Below are 21,261 nucleotides of genomic sequence, written 5' to 3'. Positions count from 1 at the left end.
TTTTTTTTTTTTTTTTTTTTTTGGCTTCTATTCTGTCTCCTACTCTGTCTCCTTATGTTAAAAGGCAAGTTGCAGGAGGACAGGGCCTTTTTGGGTCTGCTAAGGTGAATCTAGTCATCAGCATAATTCCTGAGTCAAAGTAGAAATACAATACATGTTTGTTGAATGAATGGAGGAACCTATATTTCAGGAATGCCTGAAGAATGGGTAGGATTTAGCTGGACATTGTTGGATGATGAATTCCGGGGGAGGAAATCCTCATGAAAAGGATGGATGCAAGCTGGGCATGGCGGCTTGTACCTGTAATCCTTGTCCTGTGGAAGTTTGAGGCAGAGAAATCCCAAGTTTGATCCTTGCCCAGGTAACTTAGTGATTTAGTGAGACACTGTCTCAAAATAAAAAGGACTGGACCAGGGCTGTAGCTCGGTCAAAAGTCCAGGGTTCAACCCCTTGTAGTGACAAAAAAAAGGGTGAGGTGGGGGGAGGGAGAATGGAGGCAGCAAGGTGCACAACATGTTTGAAGTGAGTGTGCTGATCCATTGGCTCAAGTGAGATACGGTGTGACATTGTCTGAAAGTATGTACGTCATTGAATTAGTCATTACGATTTAATTCCTTAGGCAGCAGGAAATCCTTAAAGTAAGAGCTTTTCAAGAATATTTACCCTCTAAATATCCTTACTTATCATTTAATAATTAAATAAAATCATTCAAAGTAATTCAAATGTGAGGACAGACAGGTTGTGTGAGTTCTGAAGCTGAGATAATTGCACTGATTTTTCTCAGAAAAAAAAGATACAAAATTATGAGTACTAAATTAGATCTAACCTTGGCCTTGTTTCTTTCATGTCACAATGCTGGTCAGAACAGTGGGAAATAGGAATCGTCCTAGATGCTCTTCCTTTGCAGGATGGCAGGTAATAAGCTAATTGCTCATAGATAAGATGAGTCACATGGATATATCATGTGAGATCCACCTTCCCTTAGCCAAATCCTGAAAGCGCCTGTAGTCCCTGACATCTTTGAGTGAGAAGAGGTGGATGGTGACGGAAAAGTCAGGGTGGAGAGAGACAGAGGACTGTGATGAGTAATGATGTTTGGAATATCTATGACCATGGGAGCTCATTAACAGGGCTTTGAAAGAAACCAGAACGAATGCAGGGCCCTGAAGCTTTTGTGGCTTGATGGTAAGGCTGTTCTGGAACTCTGCTGAGGATGCAGGATGACGTAGGAAGGATATTGGGAGAGTCCTGGATGTGCACGATCGGAGGGGATGGTCACAGAGAGATTTGGAGTAGGACCGAGGGAGACAGAAGCCGTTAGCACATGGGTGCTGAACTACGGAAAGGGAAGGTCAGGGGTCTGAAGATTCCTCAGAATACTAAGTAGTAATCTGAGGGCAAAATGTCACTGTAGTTAGAATTCTATCTTTGTGTTTTTCACATAGGTGCACTACATAGTCTACATTTTTAGAGGAAGCTCTGCTCATTGCTTTAAATTCACTCAGCTAATCTCAGGCAATGAAAGAAGGAAGTTATTTAATGGGGTTTTAATGACACAAAAGAAATAGCGCAGATTCCCCAGATGACTTATTTGTAAAAAGAAAGAAATTTAGGTACCAGCAGAATTTGGTTGACAATTCCATGGGTCAGTACATTGAAAATTTAAATTTTAGCATTTTTTTTTTTTAGCTGTTGTGCTTGAGAATATAAAATCATCATGCTGCATTAGTCTGACCTTTTGAAGTTTACAATATTTTTATGAGAGAAAGCACTGAATAATGCATAATATTCATTGTAATTCCATAGCCAGAGACAGTGACAGCCATAGTTTATTTATAGTGACCTTGTGGCATATTAAGAAAATTCCCCACACTTTAATGATTTTCTGGAACATTAAAAATATAATTGATTTAATCATACAGAAGAGAAAAAAATTATGTTCACCCAGGAAAGTGGTAAGTTCTTAAGTTGACTTTGCTTTGGAGCAAGAGTATACTTTACTCCTTATTTTATATTATGGTTGGAAGGCAGCTATGCTCTCCATTATACCACCAATACTTATTATATTATGGTTGGGATGTACACAGCTTTGAATCCAAAAGTCTCTCCCCAAACCAATTCTAAATTTTAGAATAAATACTTTTCTGTGGGGATCCACTATGAAGTGTTTGAAATGTTGAGTCCTTAATAAAATAGTATTATGAAAGTTGTTAGGCTGTCAAATAGCTGATAAATCTCAGATAAAACACTATTTTTAATACAATGAGTTTTGACTAAGCCTCATCAGAATGAATTGTTATAGACAGTTTTAGAAGAGTAGCTATCGAAAAACAACTGATACTTTGGCTATGAAGAAGGAAAATTTTATTTCATCTTCTACACCAATTCCAATAAATTGAGAGTGGCTTCCTATGTTGGGATGAATTTTGAGACTATTTCCAGGCATCATAGGCGAGAAAACTATGATCAGTTAAGACACAGGGAGTCACAGCATGTGTGCTAAGCATTTGGTATCCACGATGAGACAGCACTGAAAAAAATAGAGAGCACTTACCAGACAGGCCACCCACATCCATCTTCTTCAGGTTCTTTGCCTCCAGAATGACAACGGTCAGCTTTCCGGCAGTAGGAACATAGCGGAGGGAGAAGCAGATGTCACCCAACTTCTCTTGCTAAGAAAACCAATAAAAAGGTATCAGTAAAAATTTTCAAGTTAAGGTGAAGGCAAGATGTATGTATAGATGACAAATTCTGCAAGAGAAAGTTTCTTACAATTAGGAGAAAAAAATGTGAAAAAAGGAAAAAATGGAAGCAAAGTTTTTGTAAATGGGGAAGGGTGAAGGGGGTGAAGGGAGGGCAGGGGTATGGGGATAAAAAACAAGAACCAAGACCTGTCATGTAAAGGTACAAGGTCCCAGTGATGAATGTAACTGTGTTGTTTGCTTTAAATGTACCAAGAAATGGGGGAAAGAATTTTAGATGGCATTCATTCACTAAGGTATCACCCAGAGTGATACCAATTTTGTAAAAAGATGGTATTTCAGTTTTTTACAAAAAAACACCTATACTTCAACATCCATCTGAAGAGATCAATAATTCAATGGTACTGGAAGTGAGAACAAGATGACTTTTTTAGAGACTGTACGGAATAGCACTATAAAACTCAGCTAAGTTGTATAACTTTATTAAAGAGCTTTGCAAAGGGCTTAACACCTCTTTTTTTAAAAGTAGAATTTATGTACATTTTTTGCCATTTTATATTTCAAATAAGATTACATCTAATATTCTATATTTAGGTTTTCTTTTTGGAAAAAAGATATTTGTGTTCCATTAGATTCTATTTGTTGATGGAAAATCCTGAATGCCTAATGGCTGAAAGGTAGCAGAGTATAGGTGTTTGCATTTTTGGTTTTATTCATTTCAAACTTCGTTTTTCCTTATCTAAAAATTTGTAAAAACAGAAAAAGAAGGTCGTAAAATTGAAATACACTGTAATAAGATGCCGGATGTCTCATAGCTCCTCATATTATTCCACTGGTGCAGCACTTTAGGCCCAAAGAGCACCCACCCATCCCGCACTTAGGCATTTTTGAAAATTGACCTAGAGTTTCGAATGATTCCATCCATGTGTAGATGTTTCCTTCCCCTACAGCCCCTCAGAAAGACACTGATTCTCTCACCTTAATATTTTAAGATTGTGTAGATTTACTTGTTATTCTCCAGGAACCAGGTTATTATTCAATATGAGTATGAATTTCCATTCATATTTTGTGTGTGTGGGGGTAGAGGAATTTGTTGTGCCTGTCTCCTTTGATCTAAGAGACTCCTAACTGCTATAATTTCTTAGTATTTCCCCTTACAAAATGTGAATTCTGATTTTACAGAGGACAATATTTGTGTCAGACTTTTGCAGATAGACTTCTAAGATAGGAATGTCCTAAGGACTTCCCGTGCTATATTTTCATTGTGGCCATGGTTTGGTCTTATCCGTAGCTTCTTATGTGCTAACTTGCTAGAGTCTCCAGTGTAGAAATAATTGTTGAGATGTAATTTAATAATATAAGGAAATACAACCCTTCTTCTACCCATTTTATCCATCTTTCAAAAAAGAAAGGGTATGATTTTTTTTATAGATGAAATGTAATATGTTGATAGAGAAAGAGAAAGGAGAAACATTGCTTCCTGTTGCTTAAGTCAACCCTTTATGAAAAACATCACACATTCTTTCTTCAGTCAATATGCCATTGTACACATTCTTCTATGTTACTGAGAACTTTCTGTATTATTTTGAACATGTCTTAATTCTTCCACATGATTGCACCATCCTTGCCTAGATATGACTTTCTGTACATTTTCAAAATATAAATAGGCAAAAATTTTAATCCCTGTTTTGAATTGCTGAGGTCAGGAGCACCTGGTTAAGTAGATTACTCCTCACAGTTTCTGAAGATACAGAATGGGAATCAGTAACAGAAATGAATGCAAAATATGGTCAAATTCATCTGAACTTAATGAGACAAAGAAATGCAAATGAACAAAATTGCTGTTCAAGATGCTCATGAGGAAAAGGCACTTTCTGAAGGGGTCTGTCTATTCCCTAGGACAGCTCCCAGGGGGAGCTGGCTGTGCTGCAGGGTCAGGTCATGCTGGTTGGTCTATTAGGCATGTCAGATGTGACCACTCTGGGAATTAAGACCTATGTCTTAGGACTGACCTTGTCCCTAGCAATTTTTAAGTTTTTTTTTCTTTTAAATTTTGAGACAAGGTCTTGCTAAATTACTGAATTACCCAGGCAGGGGTCAAATTTTCAATCCTCCTGCTTCAGCCTTCTATGGATTAAAGGCATGCACCACCTCGCCTAGTGATCACACTCCCTTAAATTCACCTCCCTCCATACCTCATACTTCATAAGTAATTTAGGGAAATCTCAACTGTGTTCAACCAAGAGATGTCACAACTTACCTTCCAGCATGATTCTGTTCTTCAACTTGAATATCTGTATGGAATTTTCAAAATTTTCCATAACATTTAGCTTCCAAGAGGATATTTTTAAGAGTTTGAAAAACAATGGCTCAACAAGGAGAAATATGTGAAGTTACTGGTAATTTGAAAACTACAGGATGGAGGAATAATGAGTGTTTAAAAGAAAAAGTTTTTGAGAGAAAGAAATGTAGAAAAGTTCTTATTTTAGCATCATTCATAGATCTACATTTAATTCATTAATTCTGAGACTTTAATATGCAAAAAATTTCACATAAAATTATCATGGTGTGCCAAATTACATATGTATTTTTATATTAATGAACTGGTTACTTTTTCAAGTTTTAATTTTCTAACTTCTGGATCTACTGTACAAGATATTTTAACATTTGATCTTAGCCAAAAGGCTGAGAGGCGATGTACAAGATATTTTAAAACTAGTCACTGTTTTTTTCCCCCTGGAATTTGTGTCCTTCATGGCATTAAGATACAGAAACTCATTTCCAGTAAAAAAGCAAGAAAAATACTCGGTATGAATTTTTCTCTTGTTAGTAAATTCTTCTGAGTGGTAAGTAATGGACATGAGCCTATGCTTTTCCTAATGCCTCAAAATCTTTCTAAATAGTTTAAGGGGAAGAGGGAAAGGAAGGGGAAAGGAAATAAGGGAATAGAAAAAAATGGAAACAAAGTCTTTGTAAATAGGGAAGGGTGAAGAGGGTAAAGGGAGAGTGGGGAAGGGGTATGGGGAAAAAATAAGAACCAAGACATGTCATGTAAAGGTACAAGATCCCAATGATAAATGTAACTGTATTGTTGGCTTTAAATGCACCAATAAACAATGGGAAAAAATAGTTAAAAAAGTTAATAATAGTTTCAATAATTTTCTAAAGCTAAAAGCTTGTGGGAAAGTATATTTAACTCTTATTTCATAGTTTACACTTTAGTTTTGAAGAAAGAAGGTTGGCTAATAATATATAAACATTTAATTTTTATTGATTTATTATTTATTTATTTATTTGGTATCGGGGATCAAACTCAGGACCTTGTGCTTGCGAGGCAGGCGGTGGAACCACTGAGCTAAATCCCCAGTCCTAAATATTTAATTTTTGACATTTCACTTATCACTCCAAGGTTCTAGAAATCGAGATTTTTCTAAATTAGGAAAAAATTTCCTTTGAGTTTCTAGTGATGGAGAAGAAAAATGATATATTAGAAAATGTCTAAGAGAAAAGATGGCTAACTCTACTAGTCAGATCCTTGCTTTTCTTTACCAATTTTGCTGACTTTTCTCCAGCACAACCCTGTCAAGCAGGTGACATGATGTCTTCTTATAAGCAAACAACCTTACAATCAGATATTGTAGAAGGTTGTATAGGTGTTTCACTAAGGAACTGAAGCAAGACTTCCTGGCACAAAAACCCTGTTGTCTTTATTACCAGAATGACCGTGTGGAATGATTGTAACTAATAGTGCAACTGATCATCCCCATGGGTACTGCCCTCTCACTGTAAGTTACTTACACCTGTGGCTAAATTGATGTTCAACACCCTCTCTTCCCCTTGAGTGCTGTTCATTTCAACACCCCTTTCTGTGAGGGTTGCTAATCTGTTCCCCCTGGCCAACTTCCTTTCTCTTTATTTACCTCTATTCATTTAATCCATAAGGCTCGACGTTTCTTTTCCTTTCTTTTTATAATAAGTAAAGGTGACTTTGGACTTTTCACTTCATATTTCCTTCATCATCAGCATGACCCCTACCTTAACTGCCTCATGGATCTCCGCCTCCACTGTTGGACGTTCACCACCTCGGCAACTTCACTGCCCTGTGCCAGGGCCAGGACCTCAGCATTGCTCTTGCTGCACCTCTCCCACCTCCATCTCCATCATCACCATCAGCTCCATGGTGCTAAAGGTGAAGCCTAGCTCTTCTGTTACATCTTTGGAAGTAGTCTAAGGAAAGACTTCTTTGGGTTTAGTTTTTCTGAAGTGCAAAGCAATTTAAATACCAAGGCCAACCTGAAGGTCTAAGTCCTTCTTCCTGAGTTTCAAGATGCCATGTATTTTAGCCTCTGCCTTACTGCCCAAACCTTTCCTTCAGACTGAATTTTGAATGTGGCTACCCTCTTCAGTTGAAGTTGGGTGATCAGCTATACTGAATTGCCTGGGATTCTACCAGTAAGAGGGCAAACCACGAGGAGTGGTAGACTCAGGTCTATGTCAGTGTCATTTTTGGTTTATACTGCTTATACTTTTGTAATAACTTTCTAATAAGCCTCTCCAGGTTCACTGGTTTTTTTTCCCAGTCTCTTCCTTAGGTAAGGGAAGGATCACATTCCTTTTAAAACAAGAATATGATTATGGGACAATCCTAGTTAATACCCTTCAATATCTCCTAATCTATCTTCATTTAGAATATGTATTCCTTATGCTAAAAGCCTTATTATATGATCTCACCCATCCATTTCTAACAACTACTATGATCTCATTTCCTCTTCCCAAAACATGTGACACATGCTTCTAAAGAGGCTTTTTTTCTTGCATTTGCTATTCTGTCTGCAATATTTTCCTCCAGATAGCTTCATGAGTTCAATTAGCCTTTTCTCACATGTCCCCTCTTTAGTGAGTTTTTCTATTGGAAGCTATCCATAGTAGTCCTATGTATTCCTAACTACACATGTCAACTTTCCTTTTGCCCTGATTCTTTTATGTCCTGGCAAATGTCATCACTTGATATCCTGTTGTATTCCTTTAGGTTTTCCCCACTAGCGTATCAGACCTATGAGACAGATGTTGTTCTCATTGCTGTTTCTTAGCATTAGAATAGTGGCTGATACACAGTAGAGCTCCCTATATGCCTATTGAATGAGTAAATGCAATTGAATACAGTCAAGTTAGTCTTTCTAGTATCCTCTCATGTTAGAGTGGGGGTCCTTTGAGAAGCAGACTTATATTTGCAAGTAGGGCTTTTACTGGTGGTGTCCTGTGGGCTAATGTCAGGGCCCACAATCTGTGAACTGAAACTGGAGGAGTTTGATTCTGATGAGCATTTGCCTTGTGGGCCAGGTAGTATGCGGGGGTTCCACTTGCTCCATCACAGCAGTGGTACAAAGCCATGATGCTCACAGGACAAGATAACAACTCTGAGGACCTGATTTTTCAGAACAATATGATAGGGATTAAAGTCCCATTTTAGAAGAAAACTCAGGTTCCCTATTAATTTATACGCCATTCTTACAAGAATCCTTTGTTCCTTTTTTACTAGCCGTGGCACCTACTCTCACTGTTCCTTGAGTCATTTACCACCCCTCTGATTGCCTATGTGTACTCACTAAATAGTGGCAAGCTTGGAGAGTCTTTGTTTTTTGCCTAACATGAGGCACTGACCTTCGCTCCACGTTTATCTATAAAATTGTCTTTGTCTTTTATCTTTTGCTGTATCCTTGAGGCAGCAGTGGGGCTTGGCTCGTCTCTGGTAGTTAACGTGTATTCGGGCAGTCAGGGCAGCAAGTTTTCACAGATGAAGAGGCTGGGCTGTGATGCAGTCAGATCAAAGGCCCTGACCAGTGCTATGAGGAAGTCTGGAACCAAAATAACTCTTCAGAAATGCTCCGGATTGGGGCAACAGGAATGAAACTAAACAATCCTTAATGCCTAAGCGCTGGATGTGGGCGGCTGCCACATCTAGGGGTCAGGGCTTCTTCAGCTGAGGTTGCTGCTGTGAAGGGGGAGCTATTATGAGCTGTTGACCAGCAATACTCTTGACAGACAGGAAAATACAGGCCTTGGTCATAATGGCGAAGAGACCATGGGTTCACCACAACAGCCACTACTTCCGTATAAGCTGTATTCCTTCCCATCCTAAATTTTTACTTAGTCACTAAACCCATCTCTAGGATACCCTTTCCCCTTTCTACCCAATGAAATCATTCTTAACCATTAAGCTCTTGACCAAATTCTATATTTTAAGCATCTCCTTACACATGAATGTTTGCTAGAAATTTCTTTATAGCCAGTAGTATGGTGCTGACATTTTTTTCTACTTACTTTGCATTGGGATTTCAACTCACCTTAAACTCCAGAAGAGCAGGATTATACAACCTTTCTGTGCCTAGCACCGCATGCATACTAAGGGTTGTACACAATTGTGGGCCTGCAGTATGGTAATGAGAACCTTGTCAGTCTTTTGTTTTGTAAACTACATGGGCATGCCCTTTATATCAATAGTGTGTCCTGTTTACTCAGCAGTCAACTCGTGGATTTATTTGGAGCGCTTCCTTTGTGCCTAGTGCTATGAACACTGCCACATTAGCCCTGTTGTGAAATTAGAGACAAAAACATTTCTGGAGGTGTAGTTTTTATAAGATAATTTCAAGACCCTGTAGATTTACAGCCGACAGATGAATGCTTTTGCTGGTGTGATTATCGCATGAAGGGGCCTTATTACTATTAGGAATTTCAGCTTTATGTATAATTTATTCTAGTCAATTGCCTTGATCACTAGGTGGGAACTGCCAGTTAGTGTTAGAAAGTTCCAACTGTGTGATTCAGAGAAATTAACCTGCTTTTTTAGAGTATGGAGCTGACAATCAGAAGGTACTTTTTGTTCTGAGCAGCTTGATAATTCCATTATTTTTTTTAAAGCAGCAACTGAATAGACACAAATTAATGATTTTTTATAGACAACTACAGCAATACCTTTCCTTTTGGAAAAATAATTATAGATATTTGAACAAAGGTCATCTTGAATGGATTTAAAATAGCTTGATTTAAGCTGAATATTTATTTGATGGCTTTTGTAGCAGTAGCCATCATTTTCTGTGTAAAAAGAAGGGCTCACTTTAGTGGCCTTTGCAAATGGGGCTACATTCATACGTTTGTTGGAAACACTGTACCTTCGAATGAGTTTTTAAAAGCTACCTGAATTGACTTAATGCTATGACATTTTAAAAGGACATATTCTATTTATGTTAATAGTAAAAAGACTTCTATGTGTTAAGTTGGCAATACATTCTCTGATAGCTTTTCCCCCCTGTAGCTGGAAATCTTTTTAGAGGTGACAAACAAAGGTCTAATAATCTCTCAAAATGGGAATTCAGCCATTTGTAAAAATGCTAAAATGTTCGTTTGAGAAGGACAATGTCATTTAAAAAATTTAATGAGGAAATGAGTAGCTTTAAATTTATCCTTTGGGTGGTAGTATTTTTAAATTTCATTTTCTTCCCACAACTATTCTCATGCCTCAGAAGTATCTGCCAAATCAGTATTTACATTGAATGGACCAGATGGTCACAGCAGGAAATGCTGCTCTGAAATGTACCCTGCCTAAAAAGACTGTATCTGGCCTAGTGCACAGATATACAGTAGTTTGTTCAGGTGAAGAAGATAGTATGTTATGTTGTCGAACACGCATCTTGTCGTGGATATTATATAACCCATGAACTTTGTATTCATTTAGTTATTCAGTTTTTATTAGGAAGTAAGCATGAGTTCCACCATAGACTTCCAAGCCCCACTCTGGACTGTGCGGATGTCTAGATGTACAGCAGCGTAATATGCTGACTGCATCACAGAAGTAGCAGAAGTGCTGTGGGAGGAGGAGGGGCAGATTGAAAATTCCAGATCTAGAGACTGAACTAAGGAGAAGGTGAATTTAACTGGAGGTTTGGTCCCTTACCAATCATCAATTTCTGCAAGCATCTGAAATGCACTCTTTGGCAAAAACCAATGTAGCTTCCACAAAGGTACAGAAAAGACAAATCTTCTAACTCTCCCTCTTTAAGGGAGCTAGTGTATAATGGGGTGAGGACGGCAGGTGACATATAAGTGCCCAGGAGGAGCCATTGCCTGTGCTGAGATGTGAAAGTTCAGCAGCAAAGAGTCAAGAATGAATCTCATCACAAGAGAGTCAGAGTGCTGTAGGCACAAGGACAAACATACAAAGCTTTGAGCACTTGAAGTTACTATTCTAGAAATGTAAAATTCATGAAATTTAACTATAAATGAATTTCTACTTTGATTTAGACCTTCCAAATATTCTGTTGACATCTTTAAATTTTGAATGAGATACACTTGTAATCCTATTAGAAATAATTAACAAGCAAAAAGTGGATACTCTGATATAATCAAAATAGGAATAGTGAAAATAGAAAATCAAAATGCCTATTAACAGTAAATAGCAACATAATGTAACACAGAATGGCAGAAAGTACACTAGTCTGCTTGAGCTTTATTTCACTAGTTGTTTACTTAACAGATTTTTATTTGGCATCTCCTGTGTGCCAGGCACTGTGCTAACTACTGGGGCCTAGTGGTGAATAAAATGTAAAATCAGTGAATAAAATAAACACAGTAAAACATAAGGCTTGTTTGGTGGTGGTATGTGGTATGAAAAAGTATAACACAAGCTGGGGTACAGGGGACATAATCTGAAAGATCAGGGAAGGTTTCAATGAGGATTTGAACAAGGTGAAATGTGATCAATTACTTAGATATCTAGGGTTCATTATCCTTGTCTTTATGAAATACGTCTGGATGATATAGCCCTAAAGACTCTTTCACCTGAGAAAGCATTTGTTTCCGTAAATTTACTATAGTGAATTTTCTCTCCTTTAAAGGACTGTCAGCCAATTAGTGTTTTAAACCACAAGGGTTGTGTTAAATGATAGTTAACTGTCTTGTCAGTTTGAATATGAAATGTCCAATTCGTTTACAGCATAGTTCTCGGTGTGACTGAATGGATTTCCTGAAGCTGGCAGATCCACTGTTGGTGTGAGTGGCATCAGTCAATAGGCTTTGTAGCCCAGATGGAATAAAAGGGGAACGAAAAGGAAGGCTCGCTTCTGTTTCTTCTGAGGAGCTCCAGTTTCTGCCCCCGCCTTGGATGTCTGTCTCCTGGTGGCCAGTGTAGACCCTTCAGCCTTTTAGCCTAGACTCTGTAGCCTTCCACTGTGGACCCTTTGACTTCTGATATGGACTCCATCAGAATTCTGCATGATGTCTAGGTCTTCCACTTTTGGCTGGATCCTTCAGATCTCCAGTGCACATATAGTCTTTTTGCACTCGTTCACACCTGATTCTGCAGGTGGCCGTTGTAAGCCTACCTTGTTATATATCCTATTAAATCTGTTTCTCTAGTGAGCATTGATCTGACACTTACTATCCATCCTTGGGGAAGTTCCTACTATGTCTCTCACTTTCTCCAAACTAAAAATGGAAACGGTCATGGAATTTGTGTCATTCTAGGAGTTAGTATGTATAAAAGGAGTTAGAAGAGTTCCTAACCCATAAAATGCAATTTATGAGTATTTGATATTATTATAAAAAATCTAATTTTAATCACACTTCTCTCTAGGTAGTGACTTGCATCCATGTCCCTTTTTTTACAGCCACATTTCTTGAGGGAATTGGCTGTAATCACTGTCCCTAATTTATCATTTTCCACTGATTTCTCTCTCCATTATTTTATTTTATTTTTTTATATCGGAGATTGAACTTGGGTCCTTGTGCTTGCAAGGCAGGTGGCAGAACCACTGAGCTGAATCCCTGTTCCCTTCCATTCTTTTATTGACATGGCTGCTGTTAAGGTTTCAAATTATATCCATATTACTGAGGCATATTTTTTTTTCAGATCTCATTACCATGAATTCTCATCAGAATTTGTTGATTTCTTTTGATTCTGTAGTGCAGTTTTCCTGATTACTTCTTTTTTTCTGCTCCTCCTTTTTTGGTCATTTTTTTTTGTTATCCTTTCAAGCTTTAGTTGTAGCCATTTTTAAAAAAATAAACTAAGCCTATCCCAGATTTTGACTTAAATTACATTAGGGAAGTAACTCCCAAATTTATTTTTTATCTAAGCCCCAGTTCATACATCCAATGGCTTGTCACTGAGTGTTTCATAGGCTCAAATGTCAAAATCTGAACTTGTCATCAAGGGTCATCAATTCACCAGACTGTTCCAAACTCGATTAGTTGTATTTTGGTGAGTGATGTCAGCATCCAACTTGCTGCCCCAGTCATCCACTTACGATGCTTAAGTAGGTCTCCAGTTTCTCTTGGGATGAAGATTCAAATCCTTATGATCATTAATATTCTTCAAATTCCATTGATCACTTTCTTCTCAGTCTCTTTTTATTCTGCTTTCCCCCTGTGCTACAGCCAGAGGAGAAATCCTTGCTCATCTCTTCAAATAAATGGTGTCACCTGCTCTCTCAGACACACAAACTATCCCTCTTGCTTAACAGTCTTCTTGCTCCCCTCTTTACTTAACTTTCAGAGCTCACTTCAAGTATTACTTAGAGATTTAGCTATCTAATTAGACTAAATAAGGTGTGTGTGTGTGTGTGTGTGTGATTTTGAATGTTTTCATAAAAATGATGATAAATGTTCGAGGTGATAAATTTGCTTAAACTGATTACACAGTATATACATGTATCAAACATCATATTTTACCCCAAATATGTATAATTCATGTTTTTAAAAAGTGGTAAATATATATTTGTAAATATAGACATACACACTGCAATGTTATTCAGCTTTCAAAAGGAAGGGAAGTCTCATTTGTGACAACATGGATGAACTTGGAGGACATAATTTTAAGTAACATAAGCCAGGCACAGGAAGAAAAATACCGCATGAACTCACTAAAAAATGTAGGACTCATAGAAGCAGTAAACAGAAAGTTGGTCAAAGGGAAGAATGCCTCAGATAGTATGGAATAAGTTTTTGAAAATCTATAACATGGTGATTAGAATTAATAATAATGTATACTATAAAACTGCTAAAAAAGTAGATCTTAAATGTTCCAACCAAAAAAGAAAAATAGAAAGGAGATAGATATGTTAATTAACTTGATTTAACCACTTCACAATGTACACTTCTCCAAACATCATCCTGTCTGCCAAAAAGATACTTATATATGGATATATATAACTTTTGTAAATTATACCTCAGTACTGAGAAAAAAAATAAAAAAACTCAGAAAGCAGAAAATAATAATCCCTCATGTTCAAGTGTGATTGGGTGCCTATCATTCATTCCCTTTCATGTTTGGATATCTAGGAGCCTTATGAAATAATGTGAAATGTTTTGGCCCTTCACGGGTGATGTGGCATCCAGCATGGTATTAAGTTCCAGTTGACAGTTCCACAGGTTATGGAATATTTATGTAAGTAGAAATTGGGCAAAGATGGGGAAGGTGGTAAATACACCTCATAGCTTGGGATGCTGCTGCAGTTAAGAAGAGGCTAAGTAGAAATGGCCAATTGCCTAAGGATGTATGAAAAGGAAAGAAAATAATGAACACTGTGTGGAAGATGTCTGAAGACACTCTCTAATCCAATGATTTCCTCCTTTTAGTGCTCTCCCTCTGTCAACCACATGTCCTTGATTTTCTGAGTCAAAGTTAACTTTTAAGGGTTCTATTTCTTTCTCACCTGACTTTAAAACGCAGGTGTTAAGTAGCATCTTTGAGACAGTGATTGTGCTTATGGGAATGAGTATTACTTTCCGTTAAAATGTAAACGTAGATACCAAGTAATATTGATTATGGGAACATATACTTGTTACATAACAATGTAGATTTGACCTATAAAGCTATAAAGGAGATATTTTAAAGAAATATGCTTGAAAGTGGGGCATTAATCCTGGCATCTTCATGAAAAACAATTCCAGATAATCCTAGAAAGGCATTGTTTGACAGTTTAGCCTTGAGACGCATCATTTCTAGTGACAGAGATAAGTATCTGAGCAACAGATACATAGGTTTACTGGCAGAGCAGTATGAAATGACCACAGGAGACTTTGTATCCTGGAGTTCTGTCTTTTCCCAGCTCTATACCCGTGCATCCCTTGGACTTGGTAGACAGTATGGGGGAACAGAGTCTTCACAGAGGAATCTCGAAAGCCAGGATGCTGATCTATCCAAAGGACACTTTTCCCCTTTTAATTTTGGGGTGATAGTAACCAAGAGGAAACACTGGACAGAGTGGGAGTAATTGCAGAATTCTGAGATGTCCTTGTTTCACCAAGGTATTCTTTCTTCTTGTGTGTGTGTGTGTGGGTGGGTAAATGGGGGTGGGAAAAATGAGACAGCAAATGCTAAGCAAGCTGGAATTTCCCACCAAGAACTCATGGGGATATACTGAGCAAGTGCTTTTCCTACCATTAAAATGGATAAGTCATCACAGCTTTATCTGCTTGTGGTAATTATGTGAGGTTCATCTGCAAGCCAAGGGATCCCTAAAGCTACAGAGTAGAAAACCAAAAAGGGGACACAAAGAAATTGCTAAAGACTAAGGCAAGTCACTCACAAGCTGGTAAGGAGAGAAAAGCTATGTGTTTAAAAGCGGTGTTAGGAATGGGAGAGGGGCCATTATCGTTTAGATCTAAAGTGACCCCCAGAAGTCTCCTGTGCTCAGAGCTGAGTCTTTTGGAAAGTGATTGGATCATAAGTAGTGGGGATTGGTTGGAAGAAGTGTGTCACTGGGGGTGTGAGCTGGAAGGCTGGCTGTATTCTCCCTGGCTCCTTTCTCTCTGCTTGTTGTCCATCATGGGTTGAGTAGCTTTCCTTTTTCATGACATTTCTGCCTTGCCATCCATAGAACTGAGCCAAAATAAACCTGTCTTCCTTTAAATTGTGTTGGGCATTTCATCCCAGCTATGGAACAGTACAGGGACCATACTGGGGCTTCTCCTCTTTTGGCTTCTTTGGCTATAAGATCCGTCTATAGACACGTGGAGCCTTGTGATTATAGAGATGACAGGAAACACAGCTAATGAATGGGCTCAGTGGGAGGCAAAACAGTAGGGAAAACATAGAGGAAGGGATGAAGGGGAGGAAAGAAATGTGAGAGGGTATTTTATCTCTCATTAATAAGAAAATGGAAGAGAGGAGACAAGGACAATCAGCAACTTAGGAATCATGAGGAAAGCTGTGTAAAGGTTTTTGAGTTTTCTGTGTAGATTCATTAGTGATAAGAGCTGGTGCTCACAAAGGACCATGCAGTGGGACATGAATTATTAGTTCAACTGGAAAGAACCCAGGAGATGGATTTGCAGTCATTTGAACCTACATATTAAAGAGTTTGATGTAAGCCTAAAATGCTAAAGTTGATACCTTTTGTAGATCTATTGGGAAGAAAAGTATGAGATAGTATGGTTTTACCCATGCAAGCTAAAGCCAAATATTATTAGTTCTCTTCAGGATTGAATGAGGGGATATAGGGCATATGGCAATTTCATGGGGTGGGGCAAAAATCCAGATCCAAACTATGATATTCTGAAGTTCCAGTAACAGCAGTAGAAATATCTGTACTAGTACAGAAAAATGTAGGTATGAAACAGAGAGCCGTTAAGGTAAATATGTGTATTCTATCTTCAGTTGCTTTTGATTTAAAACAGAGACAAGCCCTGGCTTGTCACATTGAGATGTCCTTCATATGTGTGGTAATAAGTCCCCTGAGGTGAAAGTGCCTGGAGAAAAATGTTTGAAAAGGGCAAAGTAGCACGAGGGGTATAGTAAGAAAGGAGGGCACGTGCTTTTGGGGGCATGGCTCCAAAAAACGTTGCCAATTGGGTAGTTTGGGTTGGGGAGATGTGTAGAGGAAACTGTTTTTTTGAATGGAGAATATTAGCAATGGTTATATATTATTTGCTTCAAAATCAGTTGGAAGATACAGCCGAAATTTAGACAATTTGAGCAAGAGCTAAGATAAAAATACCTGGAGAAGATGGTAGTGACGGAGGAAAAACTGCCACTTGGGATGAGAGGCTTGTGTTTGAAGTTGACAGAGGAATAAAGAAGAGCCCTCAGAGACCTCAAACTAAAGCACATAAAAAAGAAAAAAAATACAAGAGGCAAAAAGAATAAAGGGCAAACATAATAGGATTTCTATAGTGAAGCCCACATTCCAGAAAAAGGAATAAGGAAGAATCTGAGATAAGAGAAAGGATTAGATCACAGAAAGAAAAGGGATAGTTTAAAAGGATTTGGAGGCCTAAATAAAAACACACAGGTAGAGAGAAAACACTGCCTGCGGTAAGACTATTAATATAATAGACAAAGAGTGCTCAAAGCTTAGCAGAATGGAATTTTACAATGAAGTACTTTACAATAAAGAGGTGAGGTTAACACCTGAAAAGAGTGGCTCAGAGCTTCTTATATCCATTAATAAAAGAAAGATGTCAACCAGAGTGAAGAATGGGTTACAGGAAGGAAAAATGTGGGCTTTATGTGTGTGAATGTGTAGTGCATGACAAGAAAGACCAGCCTGTGAATGTTTCTGGCTCTCCTAATTTTTATGAGCTAGAAGAATTAAGACAGTAGACATAGGAGGGCCCAAGTTAAACACAAATGCCCTTTTGACAGACTTGGAAAGGGTGGTTTTACTTGAAAAGATTTTTGAAAATACAAAGGGCAACCTATGAAGATAATGCCGGAGTAGAGGATAAAGGCTACAGACATAAAAAGGGAAATCAGAGATGTATTATCAAAGGAGATGTGCATTTACACAATGGAAATGTTACTACATAAAAGGAAATGCACAAGAGATTGCTGGAATAGGGAAAGGAGGACTAGAGCTTGCGTGTTCTCGATTGTACCCTGTTCTCTGTGTCTTCAAGCTTTTGCAAGTACTGCTTCCTCTGTCTGGCAGAACCTCCCTTTCTTTGTTTTTCTCCTGAACGCCTAATAATTTCTCAACTTTTGTCTCTTTAGTGAGTCTTCCCTGATCAGGCTCAGCATAGTTTTTCTTTTCTTTTTCTTTTTTTGTTTCTAGATCACCTTTCCAGACTCTCAGTATAGCACCACCAATATTGTATCCCAATTGCACGTTCACCTGTTTGCCACTTTTATGAAACAAGTCCTATCTATCAACCAGTTTTGGCTAACACAGCGTCAGCCAGATGGCTAATGGTCAGTACAGAGTTACAGGTTAAGAGAGGCTGTGTCTTGTTATAGGAAAGGTAGAGGAAAAAAAAGGCCATTCTTAGTGTGTTTGTATTTTAGTAAGCAAAGTACGGGAGTTGGTCAAGATAGTAAACAAAAAAACAAAAGCAAAACAATCAAGTTCTATGCAGTAGTCATGTAGTAAAATAAAGTTTCTAGTATATGCCTGATAATTTTTTTTAGCATTAAAATATCATTTAGGTTTCTCACTAAAGCAAAGCAAAAATAAAAAGGAGTAGGACTAGAGGACAATTAAACTTTCTGGAAGAGTAGAAATGCCACGAAAAATGAATAATGACCACTAAGGGAATAAATATGAAAGGATAAAAAATGTAAGAGGCAAATAGAAAACCATTACAGTTTGGGAAGACAACAGGCTTGAAAAATGGTGTATGTGTCATCTTGGGAATTTGGCTGGTTTGTTGGTTAGAGATAATTTTAATCAAATTTATATATAATAATGCAGTTGCCTTTTATAATAACTAACAAGAATAAATAGAACAAAAATATAAAGCCTTGAAATACTGAACCTGTTCTATCAATAAAAAGTATCAATATTTTTCTTTCTATAGTTTAATATCAATAGAATAACCATTCTTAAGACGGCTTTTTGTAGTTTTTCTTTCACTATTCTTTATACATTGAGTGGCTAGATCTTAAAGATGCAAAAGAACCCTCATTACCTGATGATATAAGGTCTGAGGTAGAATATTTGAATAGATGTGCTATGATCTGAATAGTGTGTCCCACAGAATTTCTATGCTGAAAATCCTAGCCTTCAAAGTAATGGTATCGGATGGTGGGGCTTTTGGGAGGTTACCAGGTCATAGGAACCAAGCCCTCTTGAGTGGGATGACAATCCTCATAAAGAAGTTTGAGGGCGCTCTTTTGCCTTTCCTATATGGGAGGACACAGCAGAAAGGCCATGGACCAAGAAGTGGGAACTCAATGGACCCTGAATTCACCAGTGCCTTGATCTTTTCTTTCCTAGACCCAGACCTGTAAGAAATGTTTCTGTTGTTTGTAAGCCACCCAGTTTATGGTACGTTGTAACCTGACTGGACCAAGACAAGGTATAAAACCTTATTATGACTATGGCCATTTTAGTCACATCCAAGGGAATTATCACCCTCTAGAGGGACTGCTACGAGAATTGTACTAGAGATAAAGAAGAAAGCACAATCTGTCTTTCGTGCCCCGCTTTACTGCATCTACTTGATAGTTTCACAGTGTCACTGTGAAAATAAGAGTTAGATCTGAGTAGTGAAATAAAATCTTTCTCATGCAAATCTCATTTAATCCAGTTTTCAGAAGTAGATGAGAGTATGTGGAACAGCAGTTATGGGCATATAGAACAAGATATAAATATTTTAATCTTCATTACACACCTGGCTTAAAACAATAAGAAAAGATTTACTTAACTTTTGATACTGTCTTCACCAAATAGATTAAAGAGAACAAATTCAAAGCTGATCAAAAAGCATCTTATCCAGCAACATCTACTACATCTCCTTAGTGAAGTCCCATCTGTGTTTTACTTCTTTGTCAGAGTCTTTGATTTTATCTCTTCAGTGGTAATCTGTTCTAATTCACTTCTGTGTAAAGGTTATGCAGTTAATTAGTGTTTTTTCCCCATGTAGGCCTTAAACACATTGCATGTTGTGATAGAGTTACAGAGAAAGTCAAGATCATCATCTGTCAGTATATTTGGAATTCAGTTTGTCAAGATTTCACACGCTGTTCAAATTTGCTAGTGTTCATTGTTAAGAAAATCAGAACATGGTTAGAGAATTCAATGGTTTCTTGCCCAAAAATGTGACGTCACTAAATCACATGGTGCAAAAATAGTTGATCTGCCAGTGAGCATGATGGGAATTTGAATGAAAACTATTTTTCAGACAAAGTACACAAGTATATCTAGTGTGTCTCCTTTTGTATGTATTCTGAGTTCTGCTGAGATGTCAGGGATTTCTTTTTATGTAAACTACATCACAGATTTTTATGAGAAATGACTACTGGAAGACATTTTTTAAAAACAGCATACATTATGTCATTGTAATTCATTTTAAACTGTGATAATTTCTGGAAAATGCAAATGAGGAAAAGTGACCTGTAAATTTCTGGTCAATTTCACCAGATGAATATTGTGATTTTATTCTACTATGACTTTTCCGATTTTATTAAGGGGCATTCTCTAAATGGAGAACAATACTAAAATTTTAAAAAAAGCTTTTCTACATGTAAAAATCTCATAAAAGCATTTATACCAACATTGTCCTTGAAGGTCAGATGCAGATTTCCACTGAAATGTACCTCGTAGAAGTACTTATTGGTCAATAAATTCTACAAAAGGATAAAAAAATTCTGCAAAGGGACAAATTAATGGTTTGAAGTAATCCTTATTTCCATTAATATGCATATTAATTATTGACAAATAAATGAAGAACTGAAAATGTCGTACATTTTAAAATCACTGTATAAGTTTCAGATGGCCCCCCCAAACCTTTCAACCAAAAGGAAGAATATGAGATGTTTAAGGGAAAAACATTTTTAATCTGCAGCTGAAAAGGATATGTACAAAATTGTGCCATCTGAAAAAAGCTGTTGGGAAGTTGGTGGTCTGGAATTTTTGAGAACATTTGAGTGAAGCAGATAAATTATAAGCACATATGACTACTTTGTGTGAAATGCTAAGACGAGGAGTCTTATAGGTTTACATTTATGGGAAATATCACCAAAAAATTTTGAAGAAAATTTGTAATATTATGAGAAATAATTTCTAAATGTATTCAGAGTGAGTGAAAGGCAGAGATGAGCCAATGGTTTCATTTATAGATGAGCATAGTACAGCTAGGTAGAAAAGGTTTCTGAAAGAACTTTTTGCAGCTATAAATTAAGAACACTATGTTATGTATGTATGTAAATTCCACATTAAGTATACATCCTGTATACTTAATCTGCACTAATAAAACATTCCTCAAATATATTTTTTTGTGTGAAGATATAATGAAACAGACTACGAAGGTAAGCTGGAGCCCAGTTTCCCTAGGTACACTGAAGAACCAGATTCATAGGCCTGCTGAGTTCAAATGTTGACTTATCACTTACTAGGATATCACTTTATATCTTTATCAGTAATATGAAATGATAATACTTAAATCAATGTGTTTGTGAGGACTAAATGAGTTAATACATGAGAAATGCATATAATAGAGCCTGCTATGCAGTCTAGGATCAGTAAATGTTAGCTGCTGTTAGTAATGGGTTATCATGTATCTGAATGGGTTATCGTGTATCTATGGTTATCATTGTCATAGTTACCATTATCTCCATCAATCA

General features: G+C 37.3%; 1 protein-coding gene across 4 annotated transcripts in view; it reads right to left on the bottom strand.

Moving 5' to 3' along the window:
- Syt1 (synaptotagmin 1) overlaps nucleotides 1–21,261 on the bottom strand; it is a 517,172-nt gene that overhangs the window by 87,339 nt on the left and 408,572 nt on the right. For all 4 annotated transcript variants that reach the window (XM_010639520.3, XM_010639515.3, XM_010639517.3 and 1 more), the window contains one exon: nucleotides 2,555–2,672. In XM_010639520.3, coding sequence (XP_010637822.1) covers nucleotides 2,555–2,672 — 118 coding nt within the window. The remainder of the gene's footprint in view (nucleotides 1–2,554; nucleotides 2,673–21,261) is intronic.

This window comes from Fukomys damarensis, unplaced genomic scaffold, assembly GCF_012274545.1.
Source record: "Fukomys damarensis isolate Sample0158 unplaced genomic scaffold, DMR_v1.0_HiC HiC_scaffold_15, whole genome shotgun sequence".
NCBI lineage: Eukaryota > Metazoa > Chordata > Mammalia > Rodentia > Bathyergidae > Fukomys > Fukomys damarensis.
Note: the sequence above shows the minus strand (reverse complement) of the source record. Positions and strands in the feature narration are given on the sequence as shown.